The following is an 18,054-nucleotide window of genomic DNA, read 5'->3' as shown; positions in this document are numbered from 1 at the left end:
CTTTTCCTTTCCATCTCACCTTAGTCATTGTGCACCTGTACGGGAGTGTCTGGTGCTTGTAAACTGAATTGAAAGGCAGTGGTGATGAGTCAGCAAGCATCTATTTCATGAACTAAAATCAAAGCAGTCACACCTGAGAAGGGTAGTGTTTTCTTAAGGTCTTGTTGATTATTAATGAGATGTGGTTTGTGTTCTCTCTTGCCTTGTCCTTCAACAGACCATCAGCCGAGCGTTCATGAACGGCAGTGCTCTGGAGCATGTGGTGGAGTTCGGCCTGGACTACCCTGAGGGCATGGCGGTGGACTGGTTAGGCAAGAACCTGTACTGGGCAGACACAGGCACTAACCGCATTGAGGTGGCCAAACTAGACGGCCAACACAGGCAGGTCTTGGTGTGGAAGGACCTGGACAGCCCGCGAGCGCTGGCACTGGACCCTGCTGAAGGGTAAGAGAAAAGAGATGATTGATATATCCACGCATGTGTGTGTATATATGTACTTAATTTTGTTTGTGTATGTTAATATGTAGATAGGTAGAGGTGTGTGTATGGTTGTATGTGTGTGTACATAATCATTGATATTGCCACATAAGTGTTGCTTGGCTAAATGATACTTGGACTCTATGTATAAGAAGTTTTTAGTCATTGTTATTGTCATTGTTTATTTGAACAAGAGGGCTACAGTCAACTGTTCAGTCAAAGCAACATACAGAGCCCAATATGAGTACCACTGCCACAATAATGCTAATCTCTGCTGTCTCCTTCTATGGAATTTTCAGGGTCATGTTAGTGCCAGGCTAGCGATGGTGTGCATTCAGTTTACACACTGGCTCAAATACATCAAATCTATTTAAACATGAATACATAAAGCTTAAGAGATTTTGTGGTGGCATATTCTTTACTTTGTGTGGTGCAGTTTTACAGTGATTTTCTTGAGTAAATAGTTCAGTTGCAGACATTTACTTTTTATACCCTCACTTTGTAACTTTAAGTGTGTGAGTTTCTTCTTTCAGTTACGCACAGAACAACTTCCAGTGTCTCTGGTTTGTAGAGAATCTTCACCTGAGTGTGGCTATATATAATCTTGTCAGGAATGTTAATGTATATTTTGTTTTCTATTTGTATGTTTGTTTTAAGCAGGGTAATAGCTTTTAATTGAGCAATCGTGACAGCCATAGCATACTACTGATCAGTACTAACCGTTAGGCACTATGAGTAATTGAAAGCCTTTCTATATTTTTTTACTTGTCTCTCAGATAAAAGCTGTTGTTTAGGGCCAAAGGATTGTTTTCTGGTAATGGCAGTCTCGGGTATGATATCCATTTAAATGACCCTTAACCAAAATGTTTTGGCACCAGAGCTCCATTTTAGCTGGCAAGGCTATTAGCCATAACAAAGGTAATGATCGGTTTACTGTTGTGCAGGTTATTAAATAGCACTCAAGCCCTCTTAAAATATTCTCTAAAATGAAGTTTCAAAGATTAAAGGCCAAATACCTCCCAACTGCAAAGCATTACTTCAGTTCCTGATTGAGCTGTTAATTTAATAGCAGTGTTGGCCTGTATTAGTTTCTGTTTATCATTGCACAAATCTCTCAACATCTGTATAGGTGTGTGTGTGTGGGTGTGTTGGGGTGTGTGTGTGGGGGGGGGCGGTGAAAATCTTTTAACCAAGCCTTTAGTAAACAGTTAAAGAAGGTTGGTTACAACATGTTTAAGTGATTTTGAGAACATAAATTCAAGTTAATTTATTTAGCACCTCAAGTCAGTATTTTGTGGTGCATCCTTTGCATTCCAATAAATGCTTCCAGTAGGTGCTCACAAGCTTTTGACAGCTCTCTGTTGGAATCTTTGCCCATTCTTCATGTGCAAAACCTTTTAGCTCATTAATGTTCCTTGGTTTTTGTGCCATCACGGCTTTCTTTTAATCCCACTAAAGATTTTCAGTGGGATTTAAATCCAGGGACTGAAATGGCCATTCAAGGAGCGATCCCTCGACCGAGCTTTGGATGATTCCGATACATGCTTGGAATCATTAGCCACGTTTACATGCAGCCTGATAATCCGTTAATAATCCGACTAATAGCTCAATCGGAATAGAACACGTCCATGTAAACACCTCAATCGGAATAGACTAGTCCAATTGAGGCCATTCGGAATACAATTTCTATCCGATTGAACGAGGTGGGTAAACCTCTAAATAATCCGTTAAATATAAGAATAATAACCATGTAAACGCCTGAATCCGATTCCCAATCGGAACGTGTAAGTATGTTCTGCGCATGTGCGTCGCATCATGGCGAAAGTTTATACCGTTCAGCATGGCGGAGCAGAAACGGGTCTGCAGAGGAGACGAAGTTTATGCTCTGAGCTTTAAAAGACGGTGATGGGACGGACGTCTAGCTTATGAGTCTCAGAACACGCCGTCTTCCTCTCGCCGCTTCCTTTATAAGGACATGTGAAGGACGTTTTCCTGAGTCTGACATAATTTTAAAGCAATTAAAACACAAGCGCGCCAACTGGAAACTCATATCACGCGGACTGGACCTCACGTGATGTTCGCTGTCATGGTAACGTTTACTCTAAACGCTACTCCACGCATGCGCGTCATTTTGCATCGGATTACTTGTAGTGAGCATGTAAACGAAGATTTTCCATCAAATCGTTGAATAGAGTGTGCATATAAACACCTCAGTCTGAATCTGTAATCGGATTGTATTCAATCGGATTGGCAAAAATCTTTGCGTGTAAACATAGCCATTGTCTTATTGGGACCACCAAGCTTCAATATGCAATTACTTTTGATTGTGTTGTAGCACAATTTTGTAGCCTCATAGACCAGAAGTAATTTAAAAAACACCGATATGAAATAGGGGTTGCATAATTTTGAAATGGCTCTATTAAGAAAATATCATTTTACTCAAATATGACATCATACATTTTTACTATCAGTTTGAATAGGTCACTTATTGTTACACAGGTGGTTTAAAAATTGTCTGGGTCGTCATAAAAGCTTGATTTTGGAAATCCTTACAGTGTCAGAAGGGTTTGAATAGTTTTGAGTGCAACTGTGCATGCGTATGTGTGTATATATATTGCCAGCGTGCCATTTCTTGGCATGGTAGTTGGACAGAGGGCTTTAATCACAAACCAGAAATCAGACATAACCACTGCAATCTCTTAGTATGATATTTTTCACCCCCCCGCAGTTTCATGTACTGGACTGAGTGGGGTGGGAGGCCCAAGATTGACCGAGCAGCCATGGATGGAACAGGCCGCATAACGCTGGTGCCCAACGTGGGCAGGGCCAACGGTCTCACCATCGATTACGCCGAGAGACGGCTCTACTGGACTGACCTGGATACGACGCTCATCGAATCATCCAACATGCTTGGTGATTGCCGTCTCCTTTTGGTTAAACCATTTACTTTTACAGTTTATGGGGCTCTACTTGGATTTATGGATTTGAAATATCCCATGTTGCCAGCATTGTTAAATGTGTTGCATCAATCCACTATTATGTTGATTTGGGTTAGTTTAGCTAAAATCGAAGTTTGTACGTGCTGTAGAAAGTCTGACATTGTGTGGTAGATTTTTGCCCTTTCTACAAGTTATAAATATCCATAATCTCATTGTATAATCATTTCTGTTCACACTGCTTTTGTCTTCCCTTTTCTTCTTTCTTATTTTTATTTTCATTTAACACACCGATGTTCATATGAGCCTCATTTAGTGATTAGCTTACATAAAGCAGATATGTTCTCAATTAGCCGGTTGAGTCTGCTATGCCGCTGGGTAATAGTGGATGGGGGAGCCGGGGACTTCAAAAGGGAGTTAAAAAGGCCGGAAACTCAAGCTGTTGGCACTAACATGCTAGGAGTCTCGGCCTGGAATTCTCCCTTTGGCTCTGTGTGTACACTAATCAATCAATGATGCTGAATAACTTTGATAATGGCTCCCCCCACACACACTTTTGATAACTATCCTAACGCACCCTCCTTCTTTTTAAGGTCTCGAACGTGAAGTGATTGCCGATGACTTGCCTCACCCATTTGGCCTCACGCAATACCAGGACTACATCTACTGGACCGACTGGAGCCAGCGCAGCATCGAGCGGGCTAACAAGACCAGCGGTCAGAATCGTACTCTCATCCAGGGTCATCTGGACTATGTGATGGACATCCTCGTGTTCCACTCATCGCGGCAGGGCGGCTGGAATGCCTGCGCATCCACCAACGGCCACTGCTCCCACCTCTGCCTGGCTGTGCCTGTTAGCAGCTATGTATGCGGCTGTCCAGCCCACTATTCGCTTAATAACGACAACAAAACCTGCAGTGGTGAGCTATATGACTGCCTTAATACTGTGAACCTTGTTCACTCCTCATGCATTTATTTGAATCAGAATAGGGTAGACATTTCACTTTATGTCTCACAGTGGTTGAGGTTTCACAACTTCATTTTGGACATTGTTGCAAGACTGGGTTGGCAGTTATTCAGCATTTTACTCTTCCCCCAACTATATTGAACTTTTCCGATGATTGCTTATATTCAGAAGCATTGCCCTCTTCGTGTTGCTGTAGCCCAGGCTCATAGCTAGAATATGATGTGTGTATTACCAGAAGTTCTCTCCTCTGCTCTGTCCTGTACAGCTGAGAGTAGCTTGTGTGAGGTTTAGGGAGGCTCTGGATGGATGAGGGAAGAGGAAGCGTGTAGCTCTGGAGCTAAGAGAGGCCCTTGCAAGGGTAGTGTAGAGGCCTTTTTCCTGGAGATGGAGAGAGTTTGCTCCCTGCCTGCCTGCTTCTCTGCAGGCTATTTTCTTTTTAAAGCTCTCGCGGTTGGCCGAGCCGCTGCCAAGTTGGCAGGCGCTGGGAAACCAAAGCCTGGTTTAAGCCGTCCTCGGCTCCCTCGCCGTGTCTGACATAGTAAAAACACTTCAGAATCACGCCGCGGCTCTCCCATGGGAGGCTCAGCGAGGGCTGCGTGTGTGTATGCATTTGCGCTGGGGAGGTGTGTGCATGTGTGTGTTTATTGTAATAGCCACCATGGTGACTGATTACTCTCTTTACTCCCACCACCGATTTGGTCATGCAGAGGTCACTGGGTGAACATACTAACAGCTAGAGCTTTTAAATCCAGTTCAAAGGAGTTAATTGAACTTGCATACCACTGCAGTATGTAATGTGCTATAAATCCAGAGGAAAACATGGTAGAAGAACAGCATCCACAGAAAGTTTTTTTCTTCATTCACAGCTTGTGCTACTTTTTGAAAGGGGATTTTTTTTGTACAGTTAAAGCTTGGCAGTCTTATCTACATCTGCCCATGTTTAGAAAGCAAGATGTTCTTAAACGTTTTGACCTTGTTTTTAAACTTCGCAATTTTTATCTTTTCCTCTTCCTCCCTCAGCGCCCACCTCCTTTCTACTGTTTAGCCAGAAAACAGCTATCAACCGCATGGTGATGGATGAGCAACAAAGCCCTGACATTATCCTGCCAATTCACAGCCTGCGCAATGTTCGAGCCATCGACTATGACCCGCTCGACAAGCAGCTTTATTGGATTGATTCCAAACAGAACGTCATTCGTCGTGCCCAAGAAAACGGCAATCAGGTAAACATCAAGCCATCAGTGCACAATAGAACTGTGTGCTAATTCTTGTTAATTAAATACTTTTTAATCCCAGTGATTCTTCTTTTGTGTGTTGCTGTGCTGTGACCCACCTGGCTCCATTAATGAAGTGCTTTATAATAACCCGTTAAAATAGGGTAACTTGAGAACCACTTAACTACACAAAGGTTCTTTTGGCATACGGTTCTGGGCAATGGCAATGGTGACAGTATTGGTCAGCTTGGGCTCAACCAAATGTCAAATTTGCATGCCTTTCCGAGTCAGACTGGTCATTCTTTTCCCTCAGAGTATGACTGTGGTGTCCAATTCATTGGGGGGCCACAACCTCGGCCTGCAGCCATTCGACCTGAGTATTGACATCTACAGCCGTTTCATCTACTGGACCAGTGAGGTCACCAACGTCATTAATGTTACCCGTACTGATGGTACACGCGTGGGAGTTGTCCTTCGCGGAGAGCTTGACAAACCCCGAGCAATCGTGGTCAACCCAGAGAGAGGGTGAGTAGCTTCCAGGATATTCCAGAATATATACTTTACTTTCCAGGCTCATTTGGTGCTTTTCTGTACTCAGATGAAGAAAACAATGGCTTTGGCTCTTTGTTTTTGGGCATGCTTCCAGTAAGGAAGTTATGTTTTTTTTTTTTGTTTTTTTTTCCCCGGTCATTTGGTTGTTTGGCTATATTTAGTAATAAAAGGTCATGCATTTCTTGGTCTCGCTTCTGCTAGAAAGTTATGCCAAATAACTTCCATTGAACCCAAATTGCAGAGCTTTATTTTATAATTAGAATGCGTCTTTAAGGTCAAGTTGTGGGTCAAGTTGTGGCTCTTTGTTGCAATAAAATTTATTACTCTGAAAGGAGAAATATTTACAAAATAACATCAGTTGATTTGTCATGTTTTTGGTTGTTACCTTCTTTAAGTTGGTTAAAGTAGACATAAGCCTAAAATATAACTGTGGAAGCATTGTAAGCATAGTATATAGTTCTTTCTTGTATTTGACTTTGTGTGCTTAAATGTTTTGAGATTGCCTTATGATTCTTAGCTTGTTCAGTATTTGTACTAAACACATACAAATACTAATGAGCAACAAAGAGTAAAAGCCTTTTATATATTTCTATAAATCATTGTCAATTAATAGACCCGATACCTTTTGCCTGTCTCTTGATCTGACCCTAGTGCTATCTGCTTTTGTCATCCACAGGTACATGTACTTCACCAATCTGCAGGAGCGCTCTCCTAAGATCGAACGAGCGGCTCTGGATGGCACTGAAAGAGAGGTGCTGTTCTTCAGTGGTCTGGGCAAGCCTGTTGCCTTGGCTATTGACAACGAGCTGGGCAAGCTCTTCTGGGTGGACATGGACTTGCGCCGCATTGAGAGCAGTGACCTGTCTGGTGAGTCTTCAGGGAAAGGTTATTGCCTTGAAATCTTTAAAAAGCTATTTGGGGATTTTATCAGAAGTAAATGGCGTTCCACTTAGTGCATCTGGAAGATGGAAATAAGGCTGCCAAACCACTTGGAAAAAGCTTCATATGATACAAACAAAGGTACACACACACACACACCGCCTGTCTGTATATCTTTTGTATATATAAACCTCCATGTTTCTGCGTTCGTTGTCTATTTTATCCGCTCCACTTACCATATAGGAGTACTTTTTGGTTCTACAATTACAGACTGTCGTCCGTCTGTTTCTCTGCATACTTTGTTAGCCCCCTTTTCACCCTGTTCTTTAATGGTTAGGACCCCTACAGGACCACCACAGAGCAGGTACTATTTGGATGGTGGATCATTCTCAGCACTGCAGTGACCCTGACATGGTAGTGTGTTTAGTGTGTGTTCCGTTGGTACGAGTGGATCAGACGCAGCAGCGCTGCTGGAGTTTTTAAACACCTTGGTGTCACTGCTGGACTGAGAATAGTCCACCAACCAAAAATATCCAGCCAGCAGGGTCATGTTACCACTGAAGAAGAACTAAAGGATAACATACAGAATCCGCAACAACAGATGAGCTCACTTTTAAATTTTTACCCGATTTTCTCCCCAATTTAGTCGTCTCCAATTCCACCCGCTAGTTAGGACTCCCCCAATCACACGATGCTATCAACGCTAGGAGGGTGAAGGCTAACACAGGCTTCCTCCGAGACCTGTGAAGCCAACCACCGCTTCTTTTCGAGCTGCCGCTCACGCAACGTCATTGGACAGCCGAACGCGCTCGGAGGAAAGCGCCAACCGCCAGATCTGTTACGTCAGCTAACAGACGCCTGCACTGACTAGCATCGCGCTGAGTGATGGGGGGAGAAGGAGGGGCCATCCTACCCACCCAGAGAGAGCGAGGTCAACTGTGACTCCCGGCTACGGATGGCTGTAGCATCACCAGGGATCGAACTCGCAATCTCCTGATGATAGGGCCAACGCTTAGACGGTTGCGCCACTCGGGAGCCCCGATGAGCTCACTTTTACTCTGACATTACATCTGTTGGCTGTAGGTTGACCAACAAGGTGGGAGTGTCTAATAGAGTGGACAGTGAGTGAACATAGTTTTTAAAAGGTGAAAGCATGCAGAGAAACAGGTGGGCTATACAAAAATGGACAGTGAATGTAGGAACAAGGAGGTTTTAATGTGATGGCTGATCGGGTTGTGTGTTTAACTATGTAATTGTACAACCCCTTTCCCAAAAACCTAAATAAAAAGAGAATGCAATGATTTGAAAATTATTTAAACCCTATATTTAGATAAAGATGAAACTGAGAAAGTTTATAATTTTTTGAAAAATACATGCCTATTTTGAATTTGATGCCAGCAACACATTTCAAAATAAGTTGGGACAGGGGCAACAAAGACTGGTAAAGTGGCATAGTGCTAAAACAAAAAAAAAACAGCCGGTGGAACATCTCACAACTAATTAGGTTAACTGGCAACAGGTCAGTAACATGATTAAGTATAAAGAGAGCATGCAAGAGAGGCTCAGTCTTTCAGAAGTAAAGATGGGAGGGGTTCACCAACAACTCAAGAATAACGTTTCTCAACATTCTCTTTCTTAAACAACATGAAATAGCGAATAGCAAAGAACTTGGGGATTTCATCATCTATGGTACATAGTGTCATTAAAATATATTCGGAGAAGACGGAGAAATCTCTGTATGCAAGGGACAAGGCCAAAAAACAGCATTGGGACCTCAGTTGGTCTCCTCAGTTCCCAAACGCAAGTGTTGTTAAAAGAAGAGGTGATAAAACACTGTGGTAAACATGCCCCCATCCCAACTTTTTTGAAATATGTTACTGGCATCAAATTCAAAATGGGAATATATTTTTCAAATACAACAAAATTTCTCAGTTTCAACATTTGATATGTTGTCTTTGTACTATTTTCAATGAAAAATAGGGTCCCAGCTTTTTTTGGAAACAGGGTTGTGTTAAATATGTGTAGTGTGACCATAACTATGCCATATAACTACATGGTGAGAGATGCATCTGGCAGAGCATTAGAGGTAGTAAAAAGCTCTTTTATATTTGGCTGCTGTTTAGAAGGTATGCTTATAAAGGAGCTTAACTGGCACATTGGTCCTCTATGAAGACAAATTTATGTAGGTCTTAAATATTTGTGATTGAGTAACTCCCCACTTTATAATTGTGTCAGAAGTGTTGAACTTGGCCGTCACATCCCGACACCTTTTTTATGAGCACGTACATCATGTGGGTCACACAGAGAAGGGGAATGTTTGCATTGGATTTTGTGCACCAGTCCCCATGGCTTCACCAAAGACTCTGAGTTGCACTAGCATAACATGGCTGATGTTCTGTTTAAGAGGGCATACTGTAAATTGCCGGTTTAGGCCAGATCCTCATTCTTAGAGAGAGACACAGATACATGGAGTACTCAATTGGCAGGTAAATGAGGTGAGCAGTAGAGAAAACAGGAGAGCTTACAGACCAGGGTCTGGAGTCATGATAGCACTTCAGTGGGGAAAAAACCTCAAAGTATCTTACAAAAAAAAATTGAAGTTCATAATGTTTTTAAATGTGATTCTTGAGAGGAAAAAAAAGACTTTCTCAAAAGAATATTTGATAGACGTCTTAAGTGGGCTTAAGTAGTCAAGTAGTCAGTCCTATTCAGTCAATTACAGCCCATTATAGTCAGTGCAAGAGACATTTTGAATGCGCTTTAGATTCTGTTTAATTCGCTCTGCATCTGATGACGATGCAAAAATAGAGGAAAAAGCTATAAAATGTTCAAAAAACTTTATTAAACAAAAATTGTCAGTGATGGTAAAATAGTAAAGCGTGTGTAGTAAGCCAACCTTAACTAGGAAGTCAAGGAAAATAAATACATTTTAGCTAGCTAGCAAGCTTGCTTGTTTCAGCAGCTTCCAAGTGAACACCAGCAGGCACTTTGTCGGCCACAGTTTCTGAATCTTTAGAAGAATATAGAAGATTTAGAAGAAATATAATATTTATTTCAGGAGTGACAACTATCGTCAGAATTATTTTTAAGAGAAGTTAAGAAAATTTTCCCCCCCAATGAGCAGATCCCTTTGATAAAGAGTGCTTGGCCCACTGCCTCGTGCTTAGCACATTCCCAGCACACCCCATGTCCTGCGCGCGTACACCACACCAGCTGGAGCAGGACTACAGTGATACAGGCTGAAGCTCTGGCAGGGGGGCTTCAAAGCAAACACACACTTGGTGTGTTAACAACAAGGCTTCGTGCTTACCCCGACCTTTGGCCTCCCCCACCACCACTGGAATGTGTTTTGCAGTCAGGGTATTACAGAAGTAAATGCACCAGCCCACCCCAAATACCCTACCAAGCTTAGCCTCGGATCTGTAGATTTGGAGTGGATGTGTTCACAGTTGACTACTTGCACAAGAGTTTCTGTGGAGTTGGTTATGATAGTGTTTACACATCAGAATATGCAGTGGAGAAATAGCAGATACATATTGTATTACGTTAATGCTGTAGTCAGGTATTCAGTATGAGGCATATAATGTTCAGTCAGACTTAATAGAATTGTTACAGCTCATTCAGTTTTAATAAACATTAAAATACATTTATGTTAAATGCTCCACTTCTGTGTATTTCCAAAGTTTGTAAAATTAGGAGCCTCTTTCTCCCTTTCTGAAATATCCGCATCTGACACATCTCCTATCTGACAGGTATTCTTCATCCTTTAACTTAACTACATATAGCTTTTTCTGTGTTCATTTTTTCCCCAGCAGAGTGCAGTGCATTTTAGCGAGTTATGAGACGTAGCCTGCTGTGCAAAGTGAACTCTGTTTCGTTGCTGTACAACAGAACAGAAACAAACAAGACAGTAACTAGATTAAAGGCTTATCACAGCACACAACACCCTGTTACTGGGTGTTGGTCATTGGTCTGTTTCACTGTTTCAAATTGTCACCATTAAAATCTAAAGGGTTTTAAACTAAAGGTTTAAAATCAGTAGTTTAGTTCAGGCTAGGTGAAAAATGTACTTTAATGCCTGTGTTTACTAGTTTGAAGGAAAAACAGGTAGAGTGCTTTGGTGTTGCCTTCTCTGCACCATGTACTCATGGTCCCTGAATCGCTGCACAAAAGCTGTCCTCCCCTTTTGTGAGGTCTGGCCAGGATTCAGACACATTTTAGTCATTATTCTCATCATGCAAAAATGATTTCCCCTCTGCTGTAACACATTAGAAGGTTACGCAAATGCTCCCCACTGCCAAAACACCGTAAATCACTTCTTTTGCTTGAGCTTTACTCGCTTATCCAAATATATCCCCTTTCCCTTTTTGGTTAATCGTGTTTGTCCCTTGCTGCTTCCCACACACACTGAACCTCCCCGTAGACCAGTGGGTTCCTTTCCCTTCCCATAGTCCTTCCTGATCAGTCCCTTCTCTCTGCTTCCCTGTTGCCGTGCCTTTCCCTTCAGGTGCCAATCGGATCGTGATCGAGGACTCGAACATCCTGCAGCCAGTCGGCCTGACTGTGTTTGGAGATCACCTCTACTGGATTGACCGACAGCAGCAGATGATTGAGCGAATTGACAAGACGACACGTGAGGGCCGCACCAAGATCCAGGCGCGCATTGCTTCTCTGACAGACATCCATGCTGTTCATGAGCTCGACATGGAGGAGTACAGTGAGTTTTGACCCCCTGCAACACTTTAATGGAAAGAGATGACAGAGAGTCCTCCCTCTTTTGACTCTGATCATTTTGATACCCTTCCACAGGGTTCAGAAACAAACTGTGCTGCTTTCTTGAGCTTATAGTGTGGTTTTGGAACAAATGACTCATTTCACCATCAGTGCAGTCACTGAGTAAAAGTTTGTTTATTTAAGAAATACTTTTGCCTCTTGGGGTCGAGCACTTGATCTCATCAGTAAACAAGATATGCGCTGACTGCATTGTTTGTCAGTAAGATCTACTACAAGGTCAGCCACACAGAGCTTAAATTCCAGCAAAAGGCTAAACCTAATCATAATCAGTGGTGAATCCCTATTAAAAAGAAAGCCAAGACTAGACTTCAGGTTGTTAAGCATGCTTTGTCGGAACTCCGGCATTTTTCTAATGTGAAATGTTTCTCTCCCCAGCATCAAAACCCATGTTGTTTTGTGACATATAAACATACACTGTGCTGTCTCCCTAAATGATCCAGACATCTGCCCCAGGGAAATGACGTTCATATGTGAAAAGCCAAACCTATGTCTGAAAACCATCATTAATCTTCCAAAATAAGTACATCTAAAACCAAAGCAAGACCTGATGGTCCTCCTCCTCTGTGTTCCAGATAAACACCCCTGTACTTCTGACAATGGAGGCTGCTCCCACATTTGTATTGTGAAGGGAGACGGCACCACACGCTGCTCCTGCCCTGTTCACCTGGTTCTTTTGCAAGATGAGCTTTCGTGTGGAGGTAATATCACTCTTTAACCCCTTAAATGGCCCACCGGTGGGCCCAATGTTTATTATACACTTCTATAACCTGAGAATAGCTCAGCCAGTTTACATTGAAGACCCTGTACTTACTGAATAATAAGCCTTAGTATGTAACAAGCTTGGAATCTTAAGGGGTTAAATAAACATCAGTTTAGAGCACTGAAATCCTTATAGGCCTCCAGTTTGTTTGCTGTTTCTCAGTGAGCTCAACCATTAGTCAGTCAGTATGTTTGTGTTTTTTCTTTAGTTTTTATGTTGATAATCAGGGACAGTGCACAGTAATAAAGCTAAATGTGATAGTATTAGCCAACTGTCTTGATTTTCAGCTGTAACCCTGAAGCCCAATGTTAAAGGCATGAAGGGCAAAAAGTTCAGTATCATACATACATGCGCTTGAAAAGTGGAGGTGTTATCAAACCAGTCCAGATAACCTCATGAAAGCTGTGCCATGCCAGTGCTGACCTGTTCGCTTCGTGGTTCCCCCAGAGCCACCCACTTGTTCACCGGTGCAGTTCTCATGCACGTCAGGTGAGGTGGACTGCATCCCGCAGGCATGGCGCTGTGATGGATTCGCCGAGTGCGATGATGAGAGTGATGAGCGCGACTGCCCTGTGTGCTCAGATGAGGAGTTCCAGTGTGACAGCAAGCAGTGTGTGGACATCTCTCTGCGCTGCAATGGAGAGATCAACTGCCAGGACCGCTCGGATGAGAACAAATGCGAAGGTACACCTTGTCTAGGCGCTACTGCTTTTAGTCACATAGTAAATTTTGAAAGGAAATTGGACTTCTTTCTCTTCTTGTGTTTATGCGTGATTTTATTTATTTTATTGACTTTTGTTCAGTTTCACTGTCTGTAAGAGGGCTTGTCTGCTTACTAACAAATTTGTCTTTCCCATCCAGTTTATTGCCCTCCAGATCAATTCACCTGTAACAATGGTCAGTGCATTGGCAAACACAAGAAGTGCGACCATAACATGGACTGCATGGACAACTCTGATGAAATTGGCTGCTGTAAGCTCACTTTCAAACTACATTCTATCCCACTGTTACTGTCTGAAAGTACAGAATGTTTTATTGGGCAGTTGTCTTGCCTTTGCAGATAGGATTTAACATGAGTTTAATGTAATAATATTCATAAATGAATAATTTCTTTCTCTCAGACCCCACTGAAGAGCCCTCCCCGCAGCCCACCAACACCATCGGCTCCATCGTTGGTGTCGTGATGACCCTGTTTGTCGTAGGCGCTGTCTACTTTGTGTGCCAACGGGTGCTATGCCCACAGATGAAGGACGACGGTGAGACCATGACCAACGACTTTGTAGTGCACGGACCATCCTCTGTGCCACTAGGCTATGTGCCGCACCCCAGCTCCTTGTCAGGCTCTCTGCCAGGTGAGACTTGATGGTCCCTTGAGAGTACAGGAGGAAGAATAGAAGTAAAATTAATGAATTACGAATTCAAGAATAAATGACAAAGGGCATGAAGGGCCACCCCCTCCTATATTCAGTTTTTCATGTTTGTGTGTAGTTTGACTTGTGTATATGGAAAGAATGGTGGATCTAAGGCCAGGCTTAGCCATGTTAGTGTAGATAGCAACTGAAACAGTTTTGCGATTGCATTTAGTCTCCATTCCTTCTTTTTCTATCAGATTGGCTTGTTCTTCACCAATGTCTTATGCACTCTCTTGTAGGCATGTCCCGTGGGAAATCTGTGATTGGCTCCTTAAGTATAATGGGTGGTAGCAGCGGACCTCCATATGACCGTGCCCACGTAACAGGAGCTTCCTCCAGCAGCTCGTCCAGCACCAAGGGCACTTACTTCCCTCCTGTAAGCAGAAAGCAACTTTATATCAGCTCTTCAAGTACACCTCACGTATTTACAATACTGTAAATAAAGTAAGAGCTCACTTCAATTTATCTTTGTAGAACACATCCAAACAAGCTGCAGGAAAAGCCTAAAAGCACGATGAGCATTAAAGTTCCAGTCCTAGTTTCATATAACTTCAGCTTTAGTTCAACTTTGAAAAAAGCTCAACAATGGGAGAGACACAGGACCATTTGGGAAAGAAAAGGTTGTTGCTATGAAGGAAAAAAGTAAACAGAGAAAGTAATACTACGCAGTCTATATCGCCTTACCTAGCCTGTTAACACCATTAGAGTAAGGCTGATGAAACAAATACATCCTTTTACAAAATGACTTACACTTTCTTGTAGTCTTAGTACACATACACAAAGAGAGAGAGACTTACCAGAATGAAAACAGAGAGGGAAGGACTGAATGGGTGTGATTTATCTGTCTGAAATCATCTTGTGTTTAAGTAGGGTAATGTTAAATCAAATCTGGCAAAGTAAAAAGTTCATCATCACTGGCTTGACCAACATAACATTGAAAACCCCATAAACAGGCTATTAGAAATAAGTCTTATTGCAAGGGTGGTAAAAGGCCTTTTTCCAGATCATTAATGTGATTTGCTGTGATGTGCCAGTTTCTCACACAGCTAACCTAAACTAACATAATGTAAGATAGTTATGACCACTTGCATCTCAGTTTTCATAGTCTACTTCTCATATTTCCATCTCTTATTTGTTCAGCGTAGTGTGAAGCTGGTGTCGTCATCAAAGGGCAGTAAAACAGACTAATTTCCATATTATGATGTAGATACTTGTGTTGATAGTGGCTGTTTGCGAGTTTACAAATGTTTGTCCTATTCAGTTTAGTGCATTTGGTTTATCCTCAGAGGCTGCCGGCCAAAGGAAAGTGTAATTTGTTAATACTTTGCTTGGGCAACAGCATGACCTTTGCAGTGTTATTCCAACTTGCCAGAGGGAAAATATGCCATGCATTTGTGACTCTTACCCACCCCACTCAAATGGTTCCTTCCATTTGAGCAATCTGTACCTCAGTTTTATGGCTGTGCCAAATGCTCTCTTTCCATTGTTATGCCTAAACGTAACCACAGTCTTCTTGAACAAGCTGTTTTATGATATCTCAGGGTCTTGTAGAAGGAGGGTGAACTGTGGAGTGTGCAAACTGATTAACAGCCTTCAAAACTCCCAAGCAACGTTTAAATGATGCTATAAAGAAAACATTTTAAGTTTTAAAGCTTAAGGTGTCGCCATGAGAAATACACGCATAGTTGGAAGGCTTATGTGCAAGATTAATGTTCTTTTTCTCCTGTTTCCATTTCTTCCCTCTCTTTTCTTTTTGCAGATCCTTAACCCTCCCCCCTCTCCTGCTACAGTTCGCTCTCAGTACACTATGGAGTTTGGCTACTCGTCCAACAGTCCCTCCACACATCGCTCATACAGGTAATGCAGGGTGACTTGCTATGATTGGATCATTTAACTGCATGGCTTTATTTTACTGGGATTAAAAACGGTGACCTGTGGCAATTAATGCTATGTCGCAAATGCACAAGAAAGTTCATGTGGCCATGTGTGTTTTTAAGTACTGTCCCACTTTTGCTCAACATGTTAGGTCAAGTTGGACACAGTTTTCAAGGAAAAGAGGACAGAGAGAAAAGACAGCATGAAGGAAAAAGAACTGAAACCCTGTGTAGAGAGGACAGAATGTATAGACTACATAGGAATGGAAAGCAGCCATTATTGAAGTAGTGAGCAGACTCAGTCAGAAAGGTTGTTGCTCAAATCCATCCTTGTTTTTACAAATTTGAGGCTAGTTCAGTTCATTGTTGTTATACATTCAAACAAATGTGAAGTGTTTCATTGCTCTACATAGGATTTTGCTGTACTGCCCGTAAGCCATTGTAAATGTGTTTCTTGAGACTAAAGCATTGTCCCACATTACCTGAAAAACAGCTGAAGTGATAAATGTTGCCTAACTGTGTTCTAGGGTCCATAATGTCCTAAGAAAAAAATATTCAGTACAATTTTAACACATTTACATATGGGAGGCATGTATGAATTCACAAAAACACAAGTGTATAGTTTTTATGAGTATGCTCTAGTGCGTTTACCAGAAAGTGTTCCAGTTTTACTGAATTCGTCTGCTCAGGTTTATCCTTACTCCAAATGAAGTTGATCAGCTAAGACATTTGGTGTCCAAAGTTTGAATCTGCGTTTTGGCACTGTAACTATAACTTCACAGCTAATGTAGCTAACAAGTAATGGAAGCTTATATTTTTGACCACTTTATAAATTTTGACCGCTTTATAAATTGACCACTTAGCAGCCTGCAGACCACCTGCTTAAAGTCAGTATGAATTGCAAATCATAACTCATTTTTCTTGGTGTTCTGACATATTTCCAAGTGAAACACAGTATTATGGAGGGTCACCGAACTAGCTGAGCAATTTTGCTTGATGATAGGTTAATATTAATATTGATTAATATTATTCCCCTTCTTCCTCTGGTGTATGGTGCTGTAGCCAAAAATCAGAAGAGATGGCCAGAAGTCATTACATTTTTATGTAGTATTCCAGGAAAATAAGTATTTTTTTCCTTTTAAGTGATATAATAAATAATGCTTAATATGAACTAATAAGGTAAAAAAGATTAAAACACGCTTGCCTCAGGCTGTGTAATGAGTACCAGACTTGCTTATGTGGTATGACCTGCAGTTACCTGTAAAAATGCATCTAGAAAACCTGTAATAATGGGTAAAAGTTTGTTACAGTACAAAACATTAGTAGCAGATATCTTGAAGCCACCCTTTGTGTGTATTTGTTGTTTGATGATGGTTGTTGTTGTTGTTGTTGTTGTTGTTGTTGTTGTTGTTGTTGTAATTAAACTAACTACAAACCCCTGTCTTCCCAGCTATAGGCCATACAGCTATCGCCACTTCGCCCCTCCGACCACACCGTGTAGCACAGATGTGTGTGACAGTGACTACACACCGGGGCGCCGGGCCCCACCAGCTTCCAGCGCTGTGGCCAAGGGCTATACCAGCGACCTCAACTATGACTCAGAGCCCTTTCCCCCTCCCCCCACCCCACGTAGCCAGTACCTATCAGCCGAGGAGAACTGCGAGAGCTGCCCTCCATCTCCTTATACAGAGCGCAGTTACTCACACCACCTCTATCCCCCTCCCCCCTCGCCCTGCACAGACTCATCATGAGCCTTGCAAATCGTGTGCAAAACCCCACCCCTTATCACCCCATTGGTGTAAATAGCAATTGTGCATATAATGAACTTTTTTGGTTTTGTTTTTTTTACAAAAAAAAGAGAAAGTGACTGATGCTTGAGCTGAAAGGCTGTTCTGTACAGAGCAAGAAATAGAAAAAGAAGAGAGACTTTGGTGCACAGAGCTGACAGATCCTTGTACATTTAAAAGAAAGCATATTTATATATTTTCTATACAGCGTTTATTGGTTATGCCATAGAGCTTTGTATTATTAAAGAAATTTGTACATTTTTTAAAGGAAAGTTTTATTAAATTCACACAAACATCCATATGTTGCCTTAAATCCAGGAGTTCGGAATCAAACTACCTTCTCTTCGAGGCGGAAGGATTTACGGGAAACATGGGAAAAGACTGCGGGTGGTTAAATTTCCA

General features: G+C 42.0%; 1 protein-coding gene across 2 annotated transcripts in view; it reads left to right on the top strand.

The window, feature by feature from the left end:
* The window catches only part of lrp6 (low density lipoprotein receptor-related protein 6), a 54,532-nt gene extending 36,701 nt beyond the window's left edge, over nucleotides 1-17,831 (top strand). The window contains exons 10-23 of one of the 2 annotated variants that reach the window (XM_036577121.1): nucleotides 218-444; nucleotides 3,206-3,390; nucleotides 4,007-4,333; nucleotides 5,401-5,603; nucleotides 5,908-6,119; nucleotides 6,823-7,013; nucleotides 11,533-11,742; nucleotides 12,392-12,517; nucleotides 13,027-13,263; nucleotides 13,441-13,551; nucleotides 13,701-13,931; nucleotides 14,231-14,367; nucleotides 15,751-15,848; nucleotides 17,316-17,831. In XM_036577121.1, coding sequence (XP_036433014.1) covers nucleotides 218-444; nucleotides 3,206-3,390; nucleotides 4,007-4,333; nucleotides 5,401-5,603; nucleotides 5,908-6,119; nucleotides 6,823-7,013; nucleotides 11,533-11,742; nucleotides 12,392-12,517; nucleotides 13,027-13,263; nucleotides 13,441-13,551; nucleotides 13,701-13,931; nucleotides 14,231-14,367; nucleotides 15,751-15,848; nucleotides 17,316-17,616 — 2,796 coding nt within the window. In that variant the 3' untranslated portion in view covers nucleotides 17,617-17,831. The remainder of the gene's footprint in view (nucleotides 1-217; nucleotides 445-3,205; nucleotides 3,391-4,006; nucleotides 4,334-5,400; nucleotides 5,604-5,907; nucleotides 6,120-6,822; nucleotides 7,014-11,532; nucleotides 11,743-12,391; nucleotides 12,518-13,026; nucleotides 13,264-13,440; nucleotides 13,552-13,700; nucleotides 13,932-14,230; nucleotides 14,368-15,750; nucleotides 15,849-17,315) is intronic. The other variant, XM_036577122.1, reaches the window with a different exon arrangement.
* Nucleotides 17,832-18,054: the final 223 nt, after the last annotated feature.

Source organism: Colossoma macropomum, unplaced genomic scaffold, assembly GCF_904425465.1.
Source record: "Colossoma macropomum unplaced genomic scaffold, Colossoma_macropomum, whole genome shotgun sequence".
NCBI classification, from domain to species: domain Eukaryota; kingdom Metazoa; phylum Chordata; class Actinopteri; order Characiformes; family Serrasalmidae; genus Colossoma; species Colossoma macropomum.
The sequence above is the reverse complement of the archived record's forward strand: the minus strand, read 5'-3'. Positions and strand labels throughout refer to the sequence as shown.